Here is a 26,682-nt window from a genome sequence, read left to right on the forward strand (position 1 = left end):
GTTTTGCCATGTTGGCCAGGCTGGTCTTGAAATCCTGACCTCAGGTGATCCACCCACCGGAGCCTCCCAAAGTGCTGGGATTACAGGCGTGAGCCACTGTTCCTGGCCTTAATTTTAAATCAAAGTAGGGATAGTCACCTTTAACAATTAGCTTTACATCAACACACACAGATACACATAAATTTTGGTTTTACCAAAAAGTGGTCCTTGCTGTTTCCATAGTGTAGAAATAGTATTTTCCTCCATTAATTTAGACACAATGATCTGAAGAATACATAGTTAAAATATTTTTGCAGATTAAAATACCAGTTAAAAAGGAATTTCTCTCAGTAATAAAGTTAGACAGTTCCTTAAATACAAGCACGTGAATAAAATATGATGCTTTAAAATTTCTAACAATTTAAATATCTCACCATGTAAACATTTCTTATAACATGACTGCAGTCATTATTATATTATTATTTTATTCTCAATTATATTATTCTTTGTTATATACGTACAAATATTTTATTGCAATTTAATATTGTCATTTATGGTTCAGGGTTCCTGCTGTGGATTTAAGCAAACACTATATATATATATATTTATTATTATTATACTTTAAGTTCTAGGGTACATGTGCATAACGTGCAGGTTTGTTACATATGTATACTTGTGCCATGTTGGTGTGCTGCACCCATCAACTCGTCAGCACCCATCAACTCGTCATTTACATCAGGTATAACTCCCAATGCAATCCCTCCCCCCTCCCCCCTCCCCATGATAGGCCCCGGTGTGTGATGTTCCCCTTCCCGAGTCCAAGTGATCTCATTGTTCAGTTCCCACCTATGAATGAGAACATACGGTGTTTGGTTTTCTGTTCTTGAAATAGTTTGCTGAGAATGATGGTTTCCAGCTGCATCCATGTCCCCACAAAGGACACAAACTCATCCTTTTTTATGGCTGCATAGTATTCCATGGTGTATATGTGCCACATTTTCTTAATCCAGTCTGTCACTGATGGACATTTGGGTTGATTCCAAGTCTTTGCTATAGTGAATAGTGCCGCAATGAACATACACGTGCATGTGTCTTTATAGCAGCATGATTTATAATCCTTTGGGTATATACCCAGTAATGGGATGGCTGGGTCATATGGTACTTCTAGTTCTAGATCCTTGAGGAATCGCCATACTGTTTTCCATAATGGTTGAACTAGTTTACAATCCCACCAACAGTGTAAAAGTGTTCCTGTTTCTCCACATCCTCTCCAGCACCTGTTGTTTCCTGACTTTTTAATGATTGCCATTCTAACTGGTGTGAGATGGTATCTCATTGTGGTTTTGATTTGAATTTCTCTGATGGCCAGTGATGAGCATTTTTTCATGTGTCTGTTGGCAGTATGAATGTCTTCTTTTGAGAAATGTCTGTTCATATCCTTTGCCCACTTTTTGATGGGGTTGTTTGTTTTTTTCTTGTAAATTTGTTTGAGTTCTTTGTAGGTTCTGGATATTAGCCCTTTGTCAGATGAATAGATTGCAAAAATTTTCTCCCATTCTGTAAGTGGCCTATGCACTCTGATAGTAGTTTCTTTTGCTGTGCAGAAGCTCTTCAGTTGAATTAGATCCCGTTTGTCAATTTTGGCTTTTGTTGCTCTTGCTTTCGGTGTTTTAGACATGAAGTCCTTGCCCATGCCTATGTCCTGAATGGTATTACCTAGGTTTTCTTCTAGGGTTTTTATGGTAGTAGGTCTAACATTTAAGTCTCTAATCCATCTTGAATTAATTTTCGTATAAGGAGTAAGGAAAGGATCCAGTTTCAGCTTTCTACTTATGGCTAGCCAATTATCCCAGCACCATTTATTAAATAGGGACTCCTTTCCCCATTTCTTGTTTTTCTCAGGTTTGTCAAAGATCAGATGGCTGTAGATGTGTGGTATTATTTCTGAGGACTCTGTTCTGATCCATTGGTATATATCTCTGTTTTGGTACCAGTACCATGCTGTTTTGGTTACTGTAGCCTTGTAGTATAGTTTGAAGTCAGGTAGCATGATGCCTCCAGCTTTGTTCTTTTGACTTAGGATTGTCTTGGCAATGCGGGCTCTTTTTTGGTTCCATATGAACTTTAAAGCAGTTTTTTCCAATTCTGTGAAGAAACTCATAGGTAGCTTGATGGGGATGGCATTGAATCTATAAATTACTTTGGGCAGTGTGGCCATTTTCATGATATTGATTCCTCCTATCCGTGAGCATGGTATGTTCTTCCATTTGTTTGTGTCCTCTTTTATTTCACTGAGCAGTGGTTTGTAGTTCTCCTTGAAGAGGTCCTTTACATCCCTTGTAAGTTGGATTCCTAGGTATTTTATTCTTTTTGAAGCAATTGTGAATGGAAGTTCACTCATGATTTGGCTCTCTGTCTGTTACTGGTGTATAAGAATGCTTGTGATTTTTGCACATTGATTTTGTATACTGAGACTTTGCTGAAGTTGCTTATCAGCTTAAGGAGATTTGGGGCTGAGATGATGGGCTTTTCTAAACATACAATCATGTCATCTGCAAACAGGGACAATTTGACTTCTTCTTTTCCTAACTGAATACCCTTGATTTCTTTCTCTTGCCTGATTTCCTAGCCAGAACTTCTAACACTATGTTGAATAGGAGTGGTGAGAGAGGGCATCCCTGTCTTGTGCCAGTTTTCAAAGGGAATTTTTCCAGTTTTTGCCCATTCAGTAAGATATTGGCTGTGGGTTTGTCATAAATAGCTCTTATTATTTTGAGATATGTTCCATCAATCCCGAATTTATTGAGCGTTTTTAGCATGAAGGGCTGTTGAATTTTGTCAAAGGCCTTTTCTTCATTGATTGAGATAATCATGTGGTTCTTGTCTTTGGTTCTGTTTATATGCTGGATTATGCTTATTGATTTACGTATGTTGAACCAGCCTTGCATCCCAGGGATAATGCCCACTTGATCATGGTGGATAAGCTTTTTGATATGCTGCTGGTTTCGGTTTGCCAATATTTTATTGAGGATTTTTGCATCGATGTTCGTCAGGGATATTGGTCTAAAATTCTCTTTTTTTGTTGTATCTCTGCCAGGCTTTGGTATCAGGATGATGTTGGCCTCATAAAATGAGTTAGGGAAGATTCCCTCATTTTCTTATTGATTGGAATAGTTTCAGAAGGAATGGTACCAGCTCCTCCTTGTACCTCTGGTAGAATTCAGCTGTGAATCCATCTGGTCCTGGACTGTTTTTGGTTGGTAGGCTATTAATTATTGCCTCAATTTCAGAGCCTGCTATTGGTCTATTCCAGGGATTCAACTTCTTCCTAGTTTGGTCTTGGGAGAGTGTAAGTGTCCAGGAAATTATCCATTTCTTCTAGATTTTCTAGTTTATTTGCATAGAGGTGTTTATAGTATTCTCTGATGGTAGTTTGTATTTCTGTGGGGTCGGTGGTGATATCCCCTTTATCATTTTTTATTGCATCTATTTGATTCTTCTCTCTTTTCTTCTTTATTAGTCTTGCTAGCGGTCTATCAATTTTGTTGATCTTTTCAAAACACCAACTCCTGGATTCATTGATTTTTTTGGAGGGTTTTTTGTGTCTCTATCTCCTTCAGTTCTGCTCTGATCTTAGTTATTTCTTGCCTTCTGCTAGCTTTTGAATGTGTTTGCTCTTGCTTCTCTAGTTCTTTTAATTGTGATGTTAGAGTATCAGTTTTAGATCTTTCCTGCTTTCTCTTGTGGGCATTTAGTGCTATAAATTTCCCTGTAGACACTGCTTTAAATGTGTCCCAGAGATTCTGATATTTTGTATCTTTGTTCTCATTGGTTTCAAAAAACATCTTTATTTCTGCCTTCATTTCCTTATGTACCCAGTAGTCATTCAGGAGCAGGTTGTTCAGTTTCCATATAGTTGAGCGGTTTTGATTGAGTTTCTTAGTCCTGAGTTCTAGTTTGATTGCACTGTGGTCTGAGAGACAGTTTGTTATAATTTCTGTTCTTGTACATTTGCTGAGGAGTGCTTTATTTCCAATTATGTGGTCAATTTTGGAATAAGTGCGATGCAAACTATATTTTAAAAATTATTTACTTAAGCCAGTTTCATTGGAAGGCAAAAAACAATGGAGTGAACTTTTCACATCACATTTAACTATCCCCTGAAAATTCTTAGATTATTTTTATTTATAAAATGTGAAGATTACATTAAATTGTTTTTCTTTTTTTATTCTTAGGAAAATGTAACTTCTTGAAAATAAATTTTATAAAATATAAGCAGTGAATTAATCAGTCATAGGAATTTATGTAATTAACATTTCCTTTATTACTAACCCTAATTCACTTAACAACTATCAACAAATATTGAAGACTTTTGTATTGGCATGTGCTAATATAGACACAAGGAATGTAGCACTAAAAAATATAAGTTTCGCCAGGCTCAGTGGCTCACGCCTGTAATCCCAGCACTTTGGGAGGCCCAGAAGGGTAGATCATCTGAGGTCGGGAGTTTGAGACAAATGTGGCCAACATGGAGAAACCCCATCTCTACTACAAATACAAAATTAGCAGGGTGTGGTGCCACATGCCTGTAATCCCAGCTACTTGGAAGGCTGAGGCAGGAGAATCGCTTGAACCCCGGAGGCAGAGGTTGAGGTGAGCCAAGATCATGCCATTGCACTCCAGCCTGGGAAACAAGAGCGAAACTCCGTCTCTAAATAAATAAGTAAATATTTCTTGCTTCGTCGTGCATACAATTTAGGAGGGGAGATGAAATTAAACTATATTTAAAATTAATAGTCATTTTTTATGAATATACACTTTTGAAATATGCAATTTTCATAAAGAAAATACCAGTGTTGAGTATGGACTTTCACAAGGTCACAAATATAGCTTTGGCATATTTCTTTACACTTACACAGACCCCATTCAATGAGTTTGCCTCACAGCCCTCCTTTTCAGTGTATTTTGCAAGCTATATCATGAAAATATCTCCTCGTAATTTGTTTCAGGCTGACAAAAATTACTTAGACTTTGATTATAAAAAATACAAAACTTAAAAAATGTGTAATGGTATACTTAATTGGAAGCAACTTAATATTCTAGGGAGCATTTTCAGATTTTGAACTTCCTTTTTTCTGCCTCAAATAGAAATCACCAAAAGGAGACCAACAAATCCATAATTATTGATTTAAAATATGGAGTCTGTAGCATTTCAAATATCTGCACTTTTAAAAAAAGCTCTGGTGAAATGAAAAACTAAAATATAAAAAAATGGTATATTTATAGCACTGTCTTTAAGATTGAAGGACAGTATATAAGTCTTTTTTTATACATCCTTGTGAGTAGTTATACTTCTGGGCAAATTTTTTATAACTTTATTTTTATTACTTTTATGAGGAATTTTATTTCTACCTTTTTACCAAACCCTGAAGGTGCATTCTGGGATGCAGTTATAGACAATTCTTAGTGTTTGATTCTAAGACAAATAAAAAACCAAATAATACAGAACAAAAGCCAAGAACAAATGTCAAGGAGAGAAGCCTAATATAAAAATCAAATAAATAAATAAACTTAATAAAATACTTTAGCAAATAACTGTCACAATAATATGTTCAGATATTTTAGTCATACATACAGTCGAACTAGACACATTGCTTACTTACCATGCATGGTAGTACATCAACAGGGTTGTAATCACAAAAACGCGTAGAATTTCCAACAATCAGAGATTATGGATAATGGAATGCATTACTTTCCAAACAAGAGAATGTCTATTCCTTTGAATTTCTCTAGCATAATCTGCAAGATCATCAATGTCTAAAACAAAATATTTTCGTTTGATGTGATGTTGCATTAGAGGGTCTCAAATAATCTAGATTTCCCTGATATTCTGTCTTGTTTAGGATTTAGATCTGTGAGTTAATATTCGGCGTAGTGGGACTAACTCACTTTTGTACATTAGAATCACATAAGGAGCTGTATACAAGTAAACCTGATTGAGCCTCACTCCCTAGGATATAACTGCACCTACCTTTCAGATCTTTTGATACACTAAACTTTCGGTTGGGATCAAAGAGCTTTATTTTGCAAATGTCCAGAAATGGTTCTTGTTTATATGTCCTGTAGAGATCCTCTCTCTTTGAAATTACTGTACTTATTCCATCACAGACACACACACGCACGCAAAATACAAAAATACACACACATCCACATTCATGAAATATTTGTTACTTAGAAAAATTATTATGATTTTGATATTAAATACAACTGCATATAGAATAAGTTACATAAAACAAATTAGTTAATATGACTCCTGTCTTCCTAATCATAATAGTTTTGGCATTCCAAGTTTACATAAAATAGAGCTTAATGAACTAGTATTATGTGATAGTTGTAACACTGATTTGTCTGCTCTGTGATGGCAGGTAAATTGTTATACCTTTTTCTGGTACAAGTCCACCATTTATAAATAAGTTTCCTTCAATCTGCAACATTTCCTTGTTCTGTAGGTCTTCCAGTTGGCTCAGTAAATATTAAAAAATTTTAGATAGTTTTTATTCATATAAATTAGATATTTACTAACTTTTTAGTTGATGATTTTCTAATAACATTGTATAGTGAGGGAGTGTTTCTTCAATTTTCTTCTGTTTAGCTTTTCATATAAATCAATTAGTAAGGAAAGCCAAGGTTACTTGGATGATGTCTTTGAATTGGAAACAAAAGTCAATTTCTGATTGTAGAGAAGAATGCTAACCAGCATACCACCAGTTCCTGGCACCTGTAGATTTCAACGCTGTGTGTGTGCTTTTCTTTTTTCTTGGTGGTTTTTTTTTTTTTTTTTTTTTTTTTCAACAGAGATAATGGACTTTTCTGAAGGATTTTTTATTTGAATGACATTTTAAAGATCTACCTAATGCATTTTTTCATACTAGTGCTCGGAGAGCAATAATATAGGTCCCTGCTGGGCAGTAGGCAAAATGGATACTTCTATTCCCCATCTGATGTAGGTGGTAGAATATAATCAGGCCTGTTAGAAATCTTCCTTGATGCTTCTGAGCTTGCTGAGAGGTGGGTTTTCAATCATTTACAACTTTCTGAAATCTTTTTCTGCACACAGCTTGAATAAAGATTTTCAGAAAAGTCTAGTCGTATGTTGCAAAAGTCATTTTAAAAAATTATCTTTGAAATAATTCTAGATAATATTTTTAAATTGAATATGTCTTTTTAAAACATCATTTACTAATAAACGATTATTTTGAAGTCTATAATAAGTCCTTTCACTTAAAAAACTGTCATCAGTTTTATAAGATGATGTGATAGTAGTTTACAATTTTATAATACTTATTTGGGGGAAGATGTTGTTTATATACTAAAAGTGATTTTAATAAGGCTTTGCAGCAAAACATGTATTATTTTCTTCTTATAAATACCATATTCTACATGCAGATTTCAGTTAGCATTTACATCTGCTTATGAAATAGTCTACTACTACACTTGAAGAAAATATATAATCGTATCACTATAAAGAAATTCAAATACATCAGTGAATATTAATAGACTTAACAAAAAGAACAAATTTCTGGTAATGTAATTTGAATTAGGTATGTGGTATTCTAGTGAATAATGTTAGATATGTTTAAACAACAAGATGAAATAAATTTGATTGAATGTATGTACAGCAATGTGTTTTGGTTCAATTTTTAAAAAATATATAGAAAAACAATTTGAATAAATTGTATACAAGTAAGTACAATATGAAAATATTTGAGCACACATTCTAATAAAAATTGCATAAAAGCATACATTTGATGAATTTCATTGTCAAGGTTAAGCATGCAACAAAAACCAGTGTGTAAGATAATATTGCTTTCACAATAATTAATGAATAACTTTGAATCCCTTACAACAAAAATTGCCTTAACACAGAAGTTGCAGTGGATTCATTGCTCTTGACTCAGGGATTAACATAATAAATTTTAAAAAGATATATTCAGTGAACATATTCAGTTATACCATGTGTTTAGTAGCTGTGTTTATTGAGGGTGAAAACCTCTTAGATAAGAATCTTTCTTCACTATGATATTATATCCTCATGTTCTATCTCTTATGATAGCGTCATTGCTTCTGTTTGGTGATCTACAAAGTTTTTGTCTAAGTCTTTCATTCTCGGAAGTTAGATGATTTTTAGATTGACAATAATATATCTACTTATAAGATAATGTATTTCATACTCTATCAAATAAGTAGGAATAGTAAAATTCTAGTATGCATAAATCCTACCATTTCCCCCAAGGTAAGTGAGCACTTACCTTGCTCACTCCTTTTAATCACCAACTTATATTTTACTATTATGATAATCAGTGCATTGTGTATATGCCAGACTTTTTTTTTTTTCGCTTAAAGAAACATTTCTGGCAAAACACAAGTCATGGTTTAATTTACTTTTATCCCCTTTCTCCACATGCAGTAGCACAGCTGAACGTAGCTGAAGAAAATCCCACAGTCATTTTAAATAGTCTCTATTTAAAATTATGATCCAGAACATAACGTGAATTCTTTCTGCTGCCTAGAACTCATCCTACCTTTTCTTGGTTAATTTTCTTGATCACTGTTTTAGATAACTACTTCAAAAATTGTTACCGCGTGAACCTGGGAGGCAGAGCTTGCAGTGAGCAGAGATCGCGCCACTGCACTCCAGCCTTGGCGACTGAGCAAGACTCCGTCTCAAAAAATATATATATATATATGTATATATGTATTCTCAAATTTATAAAACTGTATTATCAAAAAGCTCAGCTGATGATTCACTTCCTCTTTTACTAATTAGTTGGAAACAGAAGAAAATCTTAATAAATCCTGACTACTACACCTGCACGCATACCCAGTGGAACCTGTATGTTAACATGAATGAAATATCTGAGTTTTCACGTGGAGTCTAGATTTCATCCTCTCTAACATATTGTGGACATCAGTCCAGTAATTCATCTCTCTATACCCAGCATGTTTTATAATCATACCTCATTGATCATTACCGTAACGTTTGAAGTTATTCTTATTTATCTTGATACACACAAACACACACAAATGCACACACATCCTTCATACGTATGTGTATATTTACGTGTGTGCCTATTCCTCCAATGATCTCTTGAACATACTCCAGTTAGATTTTACCACTCCACTGAAACTCTCTGGCAAGCTTACCAGTAACCTTCACTTTATGAAACCTAATGGTTGACCTAGTTAAACAATCTCTTCTGTTTGTACCATGTTTTTTGGCTTCTAGTGAACTCTCTTGGTTTTTCTCTTACTACTCTGTTCACTTCCTCAATCTCTTTTGATCATTCTTTGTCTTCTAGTTGACACCTAAATAATTGGGCACCCTAGTCTGGCATTTGTTCTTGGATTTCTCTAATGATGCTGAGTCCTTGGTGATTTCATCTAGTCTTACGGCTTTAATGATCAACTGGATGCTGTAATCTCCAAATTTCAACTGTGGACCTCTCTACTGAACTCATCTTCTATGTCCAAAGACTTACCAGACAGCTCCACTTGGATATTAAATAAATCTTTCAAAGTTAAAATATTCAGTTCAATACTGTACTTCTTTTTCCCCTAGATTCGCTTTTCCCCCAGTCATCCCATTCTCATTAAGTGGTGTGTTTTTCCATTTAGGAAAATGCTTGAAATCATCTTTGGCTTTTATTTATTTTTATTTTGGCTAGAAATGCAATTTTTAACTGTTACTTTTAGTTCAGAGGTACATGTACAGGTCTGTTATATAGGTAAATTATATATTGTGGGGGATTGAAGTACAGATTATAGAAATCCGTATTTTTAGCAAATTTTGTTAGCCCTACTTTAAATATATCCATAATTCAATTACTTTTCAACAACCAGCTGTTACTGCCTTGGCCCAAGTCATCCATCAGTACTTGCCTGCGTTATTTCAATAACTTCTTAAGAGGTCTTAATACATCCACACTTGTGCCTGTTATTCTCATTAATATGGTTAGATTGATTCACCAGAAACAAGCTATATAATATATTGTTCTGTTCAAAAGTGTTTAATATTCTCATATTATGTGGAATTCTCTGCTCTTACTTAATGGTTTTACATGATAGACCACTTTTCCAATTGCTGTTACCATCTGCTTTGCCTCATATTCTACTTAAAAAAACAAACAAACAAACAAAAAAAAAACACCTGAGACAGGGTCTTGCTCTTTCACTCAGACTGAGTGCAGTGCTGCAATCAAGGCTCACTGAAACCTCGAACTCCTAGGTCAACCAATCCTCCCACCTCAGCCTTCTGGGTAGCTGTGACTACAGGCACATGCCACCATGCCCGGCTTATCCTACTCTTAAGATCAATTAATTTTAGCTAAATGAAATTTCATGTTTCCTCCATTAATCCTAGGGCATTGCAAACTCTTCAGTGGTAATTTATCCATTTAGAAGACTGAAAATTGCAAGTCTTAAATTCAGTGAAAGCTATTTCAAAACTTTAATATGCTTACTGCAGTTTTGAATGATTTTTTTGTATTTTCCGAGAGAGTGCTTGAACTGTCAAACTGAAATCTATATGATAGACTATTGATTTTTAACAGGTAATAACTGTGAATATATTTAGGTTAATTGTTGGATTCTTTAGACAAAAACTAAGGATAAAGTTCAGTCCACTGTCATTCAACTTACAAAATGAAAAGTCAATTCAGAGCTTAAGTATATGAAACACTATAGTTAATTTTCTGTATGGCTATTTGCATTTAATTCCAAAGTTCACTATACCCAGTAGAGTGACAAGAGTTTTGATAATACTGGAATCAAAATTTAAAACCAAACACAAATTTATATTAATTTTCTAGTAGCATATTCATTGATAAACATTTGAATAAATAGATGTAAATTTTTGATTGATTGGTGAATAATTTGTTTATAAGCTAGAATCTCTTTTGGGGCCAAATGATAGAGAAAGTGATAATTAACATATCATACACAAGTTTGTAGAAGCAAGAGACTAAAGAGCAATGAAACTGCATGCTTTCGTTGTGTGTATTATAGAGAACATGTTGGAGATTTATTGTGACATAACTACCTCTTTCTACGTTACTGGAAACATGGCTAGCTTTGTTTAAATCAGCATCATGAGTTGGCACACTGCAGATGTTACCACTAGGTAGAATACTTTTTAAATACCCACTCATACAATTTGCCACAATTTTCCCTGTACTATAAATACTCAAACACTTTTCATACCTGCATATCCCAACACAGTATTAGAAGCTGGATAAAGGCTGTTTCTCATCACTTTTATATGTTAGCAAAGATACATATAATTTCCTAGACCATTTCTGCTTCGTGGGTCTTTAGCACCCCGTCACCAGATTTACCTTTAATGAAAATATTCATAGTGTTTTATTAATCATCTGGTGATTGATATATATTAGTGTAAAGATTCATCACAACCTGACACACAATTTTCCTTGATTTTTATAGAAAAGGTATCATATGGAATATATACTATGCCTTGTATTCTTTTAATTTTTTTTTTTTTTTTTTTTTTTTACAAAATCCATACTGTATCAATGGTTTATGGTTGTTGCAGCATTGTATATTTTATCCAACACTGGGAAGGTGTTTTAATAAGACTTCTGGCTTTGCTTGAAAAGGATACATTTTATCAGCATTTCCAATCCTGTTTCTCCAATACACTATTTTATCTTAATAACTTTCTGTTAGATCCTCTCTGAAGAGTTTCTTATCTTTTAATTGAAGACTTCTAACAATTACAAGAAGCTTGATCTGTATATACAGTGTTTATATAAATTACCTATTCTTCATGGAGGGTTACTTTACGCTAAGACAAACAAAAAGCAAAAACAAAACCAAACAAAAGCAGCTCAATGGAGTTCATCTATGTGTTATCCAGTTATTCAGTTATTGGTTGTTTCTATATCTCTATAACAAAAATAATTTGATGAAATTGCAATTTTCAGATTTTGATTGTTTTAGTAGTTTTGATGTTTCTTTCGTGTTCTATATAAAATGTTTCCAATAAATATAGGCATATTTATTTAAAGATAAATGTTATAAATTATGTATGAGTTAGGCAGAAAGACAGCCTGAGGATCATTCAAAGCTCACAATATGGATATATTTTACCCTTCTTGAACTTCTCACCCAATGTGTAGTTATAAGGCATCATGGCAAATCAAGTGTATGAACCATTCAGCATATCTCCATATTCAAAATAAAACACTTATTTGCTATAATAATATCAGCACATACAACAATAATTATACACATAGGTTATATAAGATTTCTTATACATCTAATGACATAGACATGATAACATGTATTTAGTATAATGTGATTGTTTAAAAAGAAAATATGTGTGTGTGTAACCTGCATATAAATATACATATATGTATGTATATATTGCCAGATACTTTTAATTTTCTGGTATCAGTGCAATTAAACCAATGCTATTAATAATGATGTGTTCTTTTTTTTTTTTTTTTTTTTTTTTTGAGGCGGAGTCTGGCTCTCTTGCCTAGGCTGGAGTGCAGTGGCGCGATCTCAGCTCACTGCAAGCTCCGCCTCCTGGGTTCACGCCATTCTCCTGCCTCAGCTTCCCGAGTACCTGGGACTACAGGCGCCCGCCACCTCGCCCAGCTAGTTTTTTGTATTTTTTAGTAGAGACGGGGTTTCACTGTGTTAGCCAGGATGGTCTCGATCTCCTGACCTTGTGATCCGCCCGTCTCGGCCTCCCAAAGTGCTGGGATTACAGGCTTGAGCCACCGCGCCCGGCATGATGTGTTCTATAACATAACAAATCTCATACTGGTGACAAAATGTGGTCACTAGATGGCACTGATATTATGGAACTAGTGCCAATTTAAAATACTTTTTAGAACTTCCATAATGGACGAAGTAGAGTCTGATTTGCACGATGAACTTAAAAATCCTCAGCAACAACAAAACAAAATGTACAATCTGTTGGGCAGCACATCGATCCCCAAGAGAAGAGAAGCATGTGATGTAAGCTGCATTATTGCTGAAGCCTACTGTCTAGAGAGAGGTTTCAGGCTGGAGCACAGGGACGAATCATTCAATTCTTTTCCCTGTTACGAGACAGTGTTCTGAGTTTGGGTGACAACGTGTGCAGGAATTCACACAGCGGGGTAGCAGAAAGGACAGAGTCCTGTGAAGAAGACAGAATTTCAGAAAGAGAGAGAAATGGCTCTGGAGATCTTCAGTGCTTTCTGTTGGAGATTTCAGTTAATTATTGCTTAGTGCCCGTGTGTGTGGAAACAATGCAAGGCCATAGAAAGAACCACTGAAATGCTAGAAGTGTCGCTTTGGTTGTGCGGCCATAATAGGCCTAAACTAAAGGCTGTTCCCAACTCACCTAACAGCTTCAAAGCAAACCTCAAAGGAATAAAATTGTTTTCAAGTAACTTAGTGTCTCAGAAGAGACTGGACATACTTAAGGAGTACCAAAACGTACAGCACTCAAAATATATCAATTACAATGTCTGGCATAAAATAAAAAATCATGGCATATGGAAGGTGAAAAAACCCATAATAAGGAAAAACAGAAAGAGTATCAATAGAAACATACCACTGATGACATAGATGATGGCAGTAGACAGGAACACTACCCGATCCATTTTTTTATGTGCCCTGCATATGTATTTAGAAGATACAGAAAAGACAAGCAAAACAAGGAGAGATGCCGATGATATAAAACAGTTCAAATACAATTTTTATATATTAAAAGAACAACATTTTCAATATTGAAAAAGACCTTGAATAGGATTAGTAGCATAGTGGATACTGCAGAAAAAGACTAGCAAAATCAAGACATAGCGTCATAATCTTTCCAAAGGTCAGGTGCTATGATTTCCTCTTGGGGGAGTAGATACCCAGTAATGGGACTGCTGCGTCGCTTGGTAGGTTTAGTTCTTTGAAAAAGCTTTGTACTGTTTCCTGTTTTAGGCAGGAAAAAGATGAATGTATCGTTTGACCTGATCTGTGTCTTTTCCATGCTGTGAGTATGGAGTGGACAAAGGCTCAGAATGGAATTTTATTTGTCCTGGTAGCTAAAGCAAGAAGCATAGAGAAGTAATGTTCCCAAAATATTCTGAATTTCTTCATAGTGTCTTTTTTGACAATAGACTGTTTTATGGTGATGTATGTGAAAACATACTGAAGGACAAGCACAATGACTAGAGTTAACATTTGTTTAATAGGTGCTATACGTCACACGTTGTTACAAGCATATCATCTGATATTGTAGCATCTCCTGTAGGGTATTGTGCTTCTTGCTCAAAAAAAATCTCTCATTTGTCTGTAATTTCAACTAGATTACTATACTGCTTGGGCACTGGGCATTAATTATATCACTGATTATAACAATATTTATCATGTTGTTAATATTTATCAGTGCTCGGCTCAGTACCTAGCACTGAGCCTGCCTAATCTTATTAAATTCTCACCAGACTTGGATTAAAGCAACCAACACTAAATATGTGTATTAGTCCACTTGTGCTGTCATAATTCTTCAAATTAAATGTCATCAAAATCTCAGTAGCTTTCAATACAAAAATCTGTAGGTGTCTTTTAAGTATGCTGTAGCAGCATGCTGTAGACTTGAGTCTGGGTTCTGCTCTGCTCCACATATTCTCTTAATTCAGGAAACAGGCTGCAGGAAAAGATCCCATCTGGGGTGTGATGTTTGAAAATTTCCATGATAAAATACCAAATGTAGTTTTAAAAGAAGACAAATACTAGAGAATAGTGTGATAAAATCCTATGTATATGTCACCCAGCTTCAATAGTTATCAATACGTTGCCCTTCCAATTCACACATTTTAACATCACACTTTATCTGTTTTCTAGTAGGGAATTTTGACTTTGTATTAGATACCAAAACATTTTAAATTTTAGATTTTAAAAATAGTTGATCCATATGATGTATGACTCCCTCAAAACCTTGAAACAATGCAGTCAATACTTACTGGTGACTAGTTGCGTGACTTGAGAGCAGTATGGTTTAATAACATGGTATCAGTGTTCACAGGGTGAATTCAATTGTGTGGCATAAATTATCACCACATCTCTGACCATGTTATAATACAGTTTTAAAAGGAAGAGCTTCATAATGTAATTTGGCCGATTCTTTCAGATCTCTGTTTGCACTTTTCATAGTTTTATGACAAGAAAGTAGATTTTACCTCAAGATGTACATTTTAGATCTGACTATCTTCTTGGCTTCTTTATCTCTTGGTGATTTTTCTTTTTATAGATTTAGGGGGTACAACTTAAATTTTGTTTTATCAATTTTTTATATGGTAGTGAAATCTGAGCTTTTATATTAACCATCATCCTGATAATGTACCTTGACATGGAGTCATGTGAAGTGTTTTATTATTTATTATAGGAATTGTCTCTTCCTGTAGTCGTTTTTTGTCCTAATTGTATTTTGTCTTTTACTAAATATATTATGTATTGGCCATGGACAAATATTATAAACTATTTGCATGTGGTTCACAGGATCAAGAGAAAACTCTAGCAGCAAAATACATTGTCAATTAAATAGAGTATGGGAAAGTTATTACTTTACTTTGAGATGGAATATATGTAGAATGCTTTTGGAAATCACAATGAAATAGATGGGTGTATGAAACTCCTATTTGTTGCTTAGATCTGCATATCGGTAGATTTAGCCAATTTATTATGTGCTTTACAGATGCTAAAATCTTTACAAATATTCATTCATTTAATCTGCATAGGTATCCTTTGAAATCTATATTTTTATCATACCCATTATACAGAAAAGCAAACTGAGATACCGCTAAGTAAAGTAGTTAACCTCAGGTTTTAGAGATTATAGGTGCCACAGCCAGGATATAAGCCTATCCATTCTGGTTCTGCAGTTTATGGTCCTAACTATTGTATTACATTAAAGTAGGTAGGATGCCTGTGCAATAAAATAATTACTCAGGTCACATTTTGAAAACCAGCATTTTGACAACTGTCAGTTCGAACCACCTAGTCTCATGTTTTAAGTTTAAAAATAAAAATATCTAAAAGGTTTATTTTACTAAAGCTTTATTACCATAATATTTTAATTTTAAATATTCATTTTAAAGTATTGAGCATGGAATATGGAATAGACTGTGTACATGTATTAAAATATGGGTACTTATATTAAAACATAAATGCATTCAGCCATAGTATAATTTTATATAACTATAATAATCTAATGTAGATAACATTTTATACTTAAGGGGTCTGTGACAGAATGCTAGAAATGTTTCTCTTCTCCTTTCTTTCATCAACACTTCCCCATTTGGTCATTTACTAAAAACACTATCAATTCCACCTTAACATATTTCTGGAATCCACTCACTGCTTTCCATTTTCACTACCATTGCCTTTCCCAGCGTGTCATCAGTGTAATGTATTCCCAGGTGTTCTCCCTCGTCACCATCTTAGTCTTTTGGGCTGCTGTAACAAAATACCATAAAGTGGCTTACACACAACAGAAATTTATTTCCCACAGTTCTAGAAACTAGGAAGTCCAAAATCAAGGTGCTAGCAGGATGGATTTGGTGTGTGCCGAGGGCTCACTTTGTTATAGATGCTGTTTTGTTCTTGTGTTCTTATATGGTGGAAGGGGCTAGCTTGCTTTCTGTGGGCTGTTTTATAGGTCACTAATTCTAATAACAAGGGCTTTACCCTCATGATCTAATCAACTCCCAAAGGCCCAACCTCCAAAAATACCATCATAGTGGGGCTTAGGATTTCAACATATGAACTTTGAGGGGACACAAACATTGAGACCATAGCACCCTCTCTAATTTACTTAATTTTTCCCGCTGTGTGTGATCTGTTTAAATCACAAGTGCATCTACCTTACTCCTCTGCCTAAAACCTATCCTGTCCTTTTCCAATTGTTCATAAAACACCCAATAACCTTCAATAGGTATTTACCTTTTCACAGTGTTATTTACATATAAGTCACATAGCACACAATTCACCCATTAAACTGTACAATTAGAAGCCTTTATTCCTAGAATTGTACAACCATAAACACAATCAATTTTGGATCATCTAATCACTTCTTTTGGTCATCACCCCCCAATCTCCTCACCACCACCTCCTATTCCCTTGCCTGCCCTAAGCAGCCTATTCTGGAAATTTCAAAGAAATTGGATTATTCAATATTTGTCCTTTGTTATCAGCTTTTTCCTCTTACTGTAACATTTTCATGGTTCATCCATGTTGAAGCATGTGTGAGTACTTCATTTCGTTTTTGTTTTTTTTTTGTTTTGTTTTTTGTTTTTGCCAAATAATATTCCTTTGTATATATATACCACTCGTTTGTTTGAATCCATGAACCAGTGAATAGGCATTTCAGTTGTTTATGCTTTTTGGCATTATTAATAATGCTGTTATTAGCATTTATGTACAAGTTGTTGTGTGGACATACATCGTCATTTCTCTGTGGAATGTAACTGCAACTCTGTGTTTAACATTTGGAGGAACCGTCAAATATTTTATCCAAAACATCTGCACCGTTTTACATTCCCACTCACAGCGCATGAGAGTGCCAGTTTCTTCACATCCTGGCCAACACGTGTTAACATCTGCCTTTTTCATCATAGCCACTCCAGTGAATGCAAAGTAGTATCACGGTTTTGATTTAAATGTCCTTGATGGCTAATGATTTTCAGCATCTTCTCTTGATCTTATTGGTCTTTCTTTGGCTTTGGTACTTCTTATTGTAGTCTTGTTTGTTTCTCTAACTCTTTCATATCTTACCCCTTCCACTTCTTATTTAATTTGATAGCTCCAGTGAGCTCCTTTAAACTCTTTCAATACAGCATTTTTTCCCTTCAAGTTCAAGCCCACGTAGTTCCCATTTTAATCCTACTTTTCTTACTTTTTTCTTGGTGAGGACTGACTTTGGAGGGGTACAACCTGTGCAACTGCACAGGTTTCACACTCTGAAGGACCCCAAGTTTAGGCTAATATGCTGCGGTCATCATCTTGACATTTTAATAGATTTTGAATAGAAACCCCCATGTTTAATTTTGCAGTTGACCTTTAAAATTCCATAGCCAGTACAGTTCCTGACTTATCATTATGACTTGTCCTTCCATTTGACATAAATACCTACAAGAAACTCTTCCTCACGTTTGTCTACCAAATTAGGTTTCCTTTCTGAATGTCATCTATATCAGCGTGCATTATAATTTGTAATTTTTTCCTCTGATCCTTATGAGCTGAGAGACCAAGGGCTTTGCTTTTCTTATCCATTTTTCTTTTTTAGATATGTACAAGTAAACATGCTACTTTATTGATTCCCATTAAAGCATCGAAAATAAATGTTTTGTGTCTAATTTTTTAAACCAAATATTGTACATGCCATCACATGTTGAAAATATCTTATTGGCATGTTTTGGTGTTTGAAATCCTCATTTTAAATTGAATCACATATTTTAAAAATAAAAATTACAAAAACCACTAATGAAATAAACACATTTAGTAGGCAAAAAATGTCCACTTTTCAATTTGAATGCAAGCATATTTCTAGCCCCAGAACCCAGCTAAATGTCTGTTACATAGCTGCGGTACATACATAGTTCAACCTCACAGTTGTTACTCAGGTGGTAAATCATATATCAGAAATAATTAAACATGAACTCCAGGGCCAGACAACCTGGGCATTCAGCTGCTAAAGCTTATACGCTGTGGGACGTGGGCTAGTTACTGAATATTTCTGTGTCTCAATTTCCTAATCTTAAAATGGAGATACTAGCCTCAACCTCATCGTGATATCATGGAGATTAAATAGACTAGGACATGTAAAGCTTTTTGGATGTTGTCTGACAAGTATAATTTGTCATAGGTATGTATTGCCTTTTATCATTATTACATTCAATTCCTATTTGTTGAATAAATTTTTGATTTTATTATCAAAGAAAAGAGGAAGACACCAGGACCTAATGAGGAAACTACCAAAGTGAAGAACTATGATTGCATATATTTATCTTTCTGACATCATTTACACTGCCAGGAGAAAGGGTAATTATACAAGAGGTCAGCTCATGAAACTGAAAGAAGAAGAAGATTAGAAAGCTAGGAGCAAACCCAGAGGAAATATCATTATTGCTAGTAGTAGATAGAAGAATCTTACAGGGAGGGAAAACAGTATTTCTGTTTAAAATTCTTAGTAAGACTGTAGAAACTGGTGGATGTGATACAATATTAAAACAATTTTGAGAAGGTAATTTGGATGAATTAATTCTAATAACTTTTGGAGAGTGTTGGTTTTTCTGTCTACATATTTAGCAGTTATGCATTGTCTTTACCTCAAAGTATTCGAAGTTCAGTTTACTTACTCATCAGAGAAATAATGTCATTAGAAATGAGGCAAACAGAATATCTAAAGCAGGGGTCCACCTGGGGTGCATATTCTTTTGTGGATCTGCATTGATCTTGGGTTCTGCCTGTGGTCCCTATTTGTCTGTCCATCATCAGGAGAACCTCATGACCCCACTCTCTTCTGATCATATTCTTGCTTCTCTCACTTCTTTCTTAAGTCCTCTTAGGGCATCTGCCTGGAATTCCTTTCCTCAACACCACCCTTCTTTCACTATTTACAGATCACAATCCACACTTTGGTTTATCAGGAAACATACCTACCCCATTCCTCCACTTACTCCTAGAAAGATACAGTTTGCCTACATGGTACTTTTCACATTTATTTGTATTGTACTGTAAAATTAGTATCTATCTTATTTGTTTAACGTTAATGCCACCAAGGATATAAACTATTACAGTTCACTCAGCACTGCATTCCAGTGCCTGGCTGCTTATTGTAAAATGCATGTGCGCACGCACACAAACACACACACACACACTGACACAAAATAATTGTTGAATGGTTAAGTGACATGATCCATCAATCTCTCAAAAGGCCAAAGGAGTTAATGGTTCTAAAAATGTCCCATGACACAGTGGAAAGAAAAGAAAGTTCTGTAATACTGGCCACCTCAAATATGCTGTGAGCTATAATCAGATTCTAAATTTGGCAATAAATGTCTAGTCAGGTGAGGTCACAAAAAATAACCTATAAACATGACACACTATATAATTTCAATTGTTTGACAATTAAAATAGTCAAAAAAACACTTTATGTTGGAAATAAGCTCAGGAAGTGGTTATCACATAGATATTTGATTAAGGGATTTTTGAAAGGACAATAAACTCTAAAAATAATCATATTTTTAAAATATTGAAAAACCGTTTAAGTAAGCGGTTCTTAAATTGACCTTCTAGAAAGGCAAAGAACATAACATCAAATCAAATTTCAGAGAGTGCGTTTTTGTAAAGGATGGAATAATAATGTACAGTCAGACACTTTGCTTTCTAATCATCTTACTTAATTCTGTGATAGAACCTGGAAATACTAGACAGACAGCTAAAATGCCCATTAACCTGTCTCAATCAAGGATCAGATGCATTAAATGAATCTTCAGTAGGTGTTGAATCAGAGCCAAGATATAAATGAATTTTCTTTCTGATATTTGTAATGTGTTTCTGTAGCACAAAGAGAGACATGTCCTTTAGAATGTCAGAAACGGAAAAAAAAAAAAAAATGACCCTGGACTTTTAGTGCAAGTATTTGATTCAAATGCATATTGCGCATCATTACAGAGCCAATGGTGATTCTGAGAATGGCTTCTAATTTTCCTAGGACTCACACACTTGGGCAAAGTGCCTGTTTTTCCAGAATTTAAGTTAATAATTTCAGGTATATTGATAATAACTTTTAAATGCCAACATTTGTACTGATAACATCTATATACACTAGTAGTTTTTCACAAGTCAAAACCTTATCATGTATAACAGGTAATTACAAGAGAACATGTTTATTTTCAAGCAAAGATCATGTAACTTTAAAATTTACTTTTCAATACTGTGAAATAATTACGTTTTCTTTATAAAAATGAATAATTTGCTTTGCATTGTTAATAATGTATTTCGTTGTTATATTCCAATAAAGTTAATTAAGTACAAATGTTTAACCCATAGTAAATAATAGCTGCAGGAGTACATTTTCTTTATGCAACTGCATGTAAATTTTACTATAACATAATTTGCTTTCTAAAAGTATTGGAATATAATGTTTCTGTCCTAGAAGTTTAAATGACTTTTACATGAAGTACCATAAATATTTTCTCACATTTGTTCAACTATACTATCACACTATGGGATGAAATCTGAAGTTCCAACAAGACTTCAGTAAAAGCAATTTATTCCAAGAAAAGTATGTAGTTCAAATAAGTCATAATTATTTATTTAGGCAATCAGGAACTATTTTTAATATAATATGAAAATTTGCCAGTAACTCAAAGGCAAGTAGGATGTTGCCATGTAAATACAGAGAGAAGAAAAGGGAAAAAGTGTAAAACAGATCTGTGAAGAGTATTTATTCAAAGCACAGGATATTGTGGAGAGTACAAGTAATTCAAAATAATTGGAATTGATGACATCTAAATTGTAAAGTGCACTTGGACAGAAAGGTGATACCACATGAGAGGTCTTTAAACATCAGGCTGAGTGATTGGGTTTTATTTGGAGTCACTGAAATGCTTTTTATCATTATACAGCCAGGGTACATGAAACCTTCATGAAGCTATGAGAATGTAAAAAGTGTGCTTTTTTTAAAAAAACTTATTCTTAGCTATACAAGAAATACTTTCTACATCAGGAATGGTTTCTTTTTTCTTTTTGCCAGAGAAACATAGGAAGTAACATAATGTTATGTGTTTGGTCACCATTTTGCACACACAAGCATAAAATCTTTCTTTTTCCTGAATCGATGTAAACAGAGCCCAGACGGCCGTATCGAAGTCAAAGGGCAGCATGGAAGCTCGTCACTACATATTAAAGATGTGAAGTTGTCAGATTCAGGGAGATATGACTGTGAAGCTGCAAGTAGAATTGGAGGGCACCAAAAGAGCATGTACCTTGATATTGAATGTAAGTTGCTTTCCTTTTGTATTTTCATTAAAAGAACTTTGTGTGCTTTGAAAAAATATGATTTTTAGAGGAAAACCAAAATATATATGTAGTTCATGTTTCAGTATTTAATGCATAGCTTTAATGCATATCTAAAATGCCAATTTTTGAGGAAAACAAAATACCTATGGTTTCTTAACAGTATTTAATGCTTCCAATGCATATCTAAAATATTGATTTTGAGAGAAAATAAATCATAGTTCATGTTTATTATTCCATGCAACTTCAGAAAATAAGTAAAATCATTAATTAGTTATTAGAACGTAATTAGATATTAAAGACATTCCATTTTTATATTTCCTTTTCATTGCCTTTCTGAAAATGGTGACTTTCTTTTTTTGCAACATTGAACTCAAAACACAATATAAACTGAAAAATATTAATTATCAGTAATTGGTCAATATCACTTTAAATTTTTTTTATTTCTTTATAATATTTATGATTTATAGAATAAAGATGTTTTGCCTCTTATTCAGAATATTCATCCTTTTACATTTTCGAAACTTCTCAAATATTTCAAGTAGTGAAATGTATATCATATGATATCTTATCAAAATAGTGTTTATTTTCTGTCTGGAAGAAAGGACCATGAAGAGGATAGTTTTTAAAATAAATTTAAAAATGTACATAACTATGTAGCCTTGTACCTACATGCCTTCCTTGGCAGATTTGCAGTGGAGGCTAATGTGGGGTCAGCTCACAAAACCCTGATGTTCATGGAATTTAAAAATAATTTGGTATACATGCTATTTAAAAAGGAAGAAACTTAACATCGTTCTCAATAAATATTTATGAAGCATCAATATTGGAAAGTCTCTGATGCTTGAAAGGACATAGCTGTTCTTAGTGGAATGTATGAGATATTCTTATTGACAAAGTATTTCTATTGGAGCATGTCTAGTACATTAATATTGATAGAATGCAATGGTAACTGTGAAACAAGATGCATTCTCTTATCAAGAATGCCTTCAGAAAGAAAATATTTTCTCAAGAATACACATAAGTTATCTATATTATTTTACATTTTTATAGACTGTGCTTGTCAACAAATTCATAGAAAAACCAATCAGAAACTTCTAAAGGAAAAAAGGATTATGAAAGGTAGTCAACAATAGAAGGCAACTTCATTCTGACACAAATTACTGACTTCATTTGCTGATATTAGGCAGCTTCTAAAAAAGGCACTTTATCTCCCTCACACTTTCTAAAAAACAGAAAAACGAAAAGCATTGATAATATTGAGAATACACAAAGGAGGAAGTGATGCCAATAACTTATTTAGCTTTTTCCCCTAATAGTTTTTTCTGCTTTTTTCCCATTATTACAGTATATTTCTTTTTCAGATCAACAATATATCATTAGCAAATTATAAATGCTTTACACATTTACAGTACATTTGTTATATTTTTAATTAAAATTTGTATTTTTAACCCAAAATTTACTTTATGATTTTTTAAAATGTGAATCTAAATGAATAAAAGAAAACCTTAAGAATGCCAAGATATGATTTATATGAGACCTCCTGGTCTCTTCCACTGTCCTACAAAAGTCCTAGGCAACACATTATCTTAATGAAACTGTATTTAGGGCTTTTCTTCTTTGCATTTCATTTATATTTTAAAACATTTGATATATCATAGGATTAGTACTAAATCTCTGTTGCAGGTACACAGAAAAGTGGAGTTTATAAGAAATGAGCACTGTTGATATTTCCAAAGCACAATAAGGCAGAGTGGCTCATATAAGATATGCTAGTATCAGAATAATAGGACTAGCTAATATGCTAATTAATAGTGTGTTATGTGTCCCTGGGTCCTCAATTTCCTTAGTTATAAAATAAAAGGGTTTAAAGAAGAGACTCTTGGGAGCTATTTATACTCAAGCATTTAAAGATACTTTTATTCAAGCGTATCCACATTCTCCAAAGATGCCCTGGGATTTCTGAATGATTGTCCATGCATGACAGCATAGGTATTTGTATAAAACAAATGAAAACCTAAACTAAGATTATAATTTATATATGTTTATGTTGTAAAACTTGATTGAAAACAGTTCTAAAAACCATACTAGGTCCACGTTAAGCTTCAGGTTTTGTGCTCAGTGATAATGGACACCAAAATGAATAAAACATAGCTCCGCCTTTATTAGAAGTCTACCATCAACTGGAGTTTAAATTAAACCGCAGCATGTATTTAGATTTCAAAGTGAGAATGAAGAAAATATCAAGATAATGTAAAATGCTGATATATAATTACATGAGATTTTTCGTCATTGGTTTTAGCTAGGTAGAAAATAATGGTATAAGCAAACAGCTGTATATTACAATTTGAATTATCTGCTGTTGTAATCTATTCATACCATGAATTAATAACACAAAAATGTACATTGGATACTTTATTTTTCAAGGACTGATTTCTAACAAAGTACAAGTTGCTTTGGATCACATTGCATTCCTTCTTTATAGGTTTAAATATTGGTTTATGTTTCTGCTTAATTATTCTGAGGTAAATGTGTAGACTTCAGCTCACCAGAAAATTATGTAGTTTAGTTTATCTTTTTTAAACAGGGATGAAAGGTCTTGATTTGTAAAAGGATGTTTTGAGAATTCTTTGAATATCCCCTGAGATTATTATTGCCACCATGTTAATTAGAGGGTAACTAGGTTAATATACTTTGAAAAAAAATATTTTTCCTACTATTAAACTATCGTTTAAATGTAACTACTTTTTGTTTTCCCTAAACATTATTTTTCTGCAAATATTGTTGAAAATGAGTTGAATGGCTCTGATAACACTTCACTATTTTTCCTTTTTTTCCAAAATGAAACATTTAAATTTATTCTACTTGAGTGGGGATAATTAGGAAAATAAATATCATCTGTTTTAAGGCATTATTCAAACATATTTAAGTACAATAAAAGCCCATATATCATGTAAAATATGATGAGTTTTGACCTGTGTATACACCACCAAATCTATCATAATCTTCAAGATAAACATTTACACCACCCTCAAGAATTTTCTCAAGTCACTTTAAAATCTGTCCCTACTTTTTACAATTATCCCTAGACATCTATTTACCTACTTTTGATCACTATAATTTAGTTTACATTTACATGTAAGAATGTATATACATGGAATTATGCAGTATTATTTTTAATTTATTTTATTGTCTTTGAAATATACTTATTTACTTTTATTTAGGTATAGTTGACAAATAAGAATTGTATATATTTAAGGTGTACAAAAGTGATGCTTTTAAAAATATATCATTAACACTATTTTTGATTGACAAACAATAATTGCATACATTTATGGGGTACAATGTGATTTTTGTTATATGTATGTAGTGTTAAATGATTCAGTTAAGCTCATTAACATATCCATTACCTCACCTACCTATTATTTTTATGGTGAGACATTTAAAATTTACTCTTAGTTACTTTGAAAAACACATTATTGTTGACTGTAGTGATCCAGCTATGCAATAACCCTCAAAACCTATTTCTCCTGTCTCTCTGCCTGTCTACCCTTTGATCAATAACACCCCATTTCCTTCCTCCCTGTGCACCCACCCCAGCCTCTGCTGACATAATTTTACTCTCTGTTTCTGTGAGTTAAACTTTATAAGCTTCTACAGTTAAGGAAGATTATGAGGTAGTTGTCTTTCTGTGTCTGGCTTATTTCAGTAAACACGATGTCCTCTGGATTCATCCATGTTGCGCAAATGACAAGATTTATCATTTTTTATATGCTCAATAGTATTCCACTCTGTATCTATACCACATTTCCTTTATCCTTTCATTCACTGATGGACGTTTAGGTTGATTCCGTATCTAGGCTGTTGTGAATAATACTGTCATGAACATGGGACTGCAGACACCTCTACCAGGTACAGATTTCTTTTCCTTTGGGTATAAACCCAGACAAAGGATTCCTGAATTATACGGTGGTTCTCATTTTCTTTTTGGGAGGAACTTTTATACCATTTTCTATGATGGCCGTGTTAATTTGCATTCCCAACAACAGTGTTCCTTTTTATCTACTTCCTCTTCAATACTTGTTATTGTTCATCTCTTTCAATAAAGCCATTCTCGTGAAGTGATTTCTCACTGTGGTTTTAATTTGCATTCCCCTAATGAGTAGTGATGCTGGGCACTTTTTTATGTACTTGCCGGCCATTTGTATGTCTTCTTTTGAGAAATATGAGTTAAAGATAATTTGCCCATTTTAAAATCAGGTTGTTTTCTTGATATTGATTTGTTTGAGTTCTTTGTATATTTCAGATATTAACCCTTTATCAGATGTGTGGTTTGCAAATATTTTCTCACATTATTTGAATTGTCTCTGCTGAGCTTTCACAGCTGGCAGACATTGGCATGTGGATGTGTTCATCAATAATTTATACTACTTGTTCCTGTTATTACATCATACAGATATAACAGAGTTTGTTTATCTAGTACCTATTGATGGACATTTTATGTGTTTTTAGTTATTGACTACTATGACAAAAAACCTCTGCGAAGATTTTTTTTTTTTTTTAAGTTGAGCATAAATTTTTATTCAAATTATTGATTGCAAAAATACCTACAAAGAATTA

General features: G+C 33.6%; 1 protein-coding gene across 5 annotated transcripts in view; it reads left to right on the forward strand.

Moving 5' to 3' along the window:
• Positions 1-26,682, forward strand: part of NCAM2 (neural cell adhesion molecule 2) — a 549,007-nt gene that overhangs the window by 366,955 nt on the left and 155,370 nt on the right. For all 5 annotated transcript variants that reach the window (XM_017956502.3, XM_009202420.4, XM_009202421.4 and 2 more), the window contains exon 9: positions 21,894-22,044. In XM_017956502.3, coding sequence (XP_017811991.1) covers positions 21,894-22,044 — 151 coding nt within the window. The remainder of the gene's footprint in view (positions 1-21,893; positions 22,045-26,682) is intronic.

This window comes from Papio anubis, chromosome 4, assembly GCF_008728515.1.
Source record: "Papio anubis isolate 15944 chromosome 4, Panubis1.0, whole genome shotgun sequence".
NCBI classification, from domain to species: Eukaryota; Metazoa; Chordata; class Mammalia; order Primates; family Cercopithecidae; genus Papio; species Papio anubis.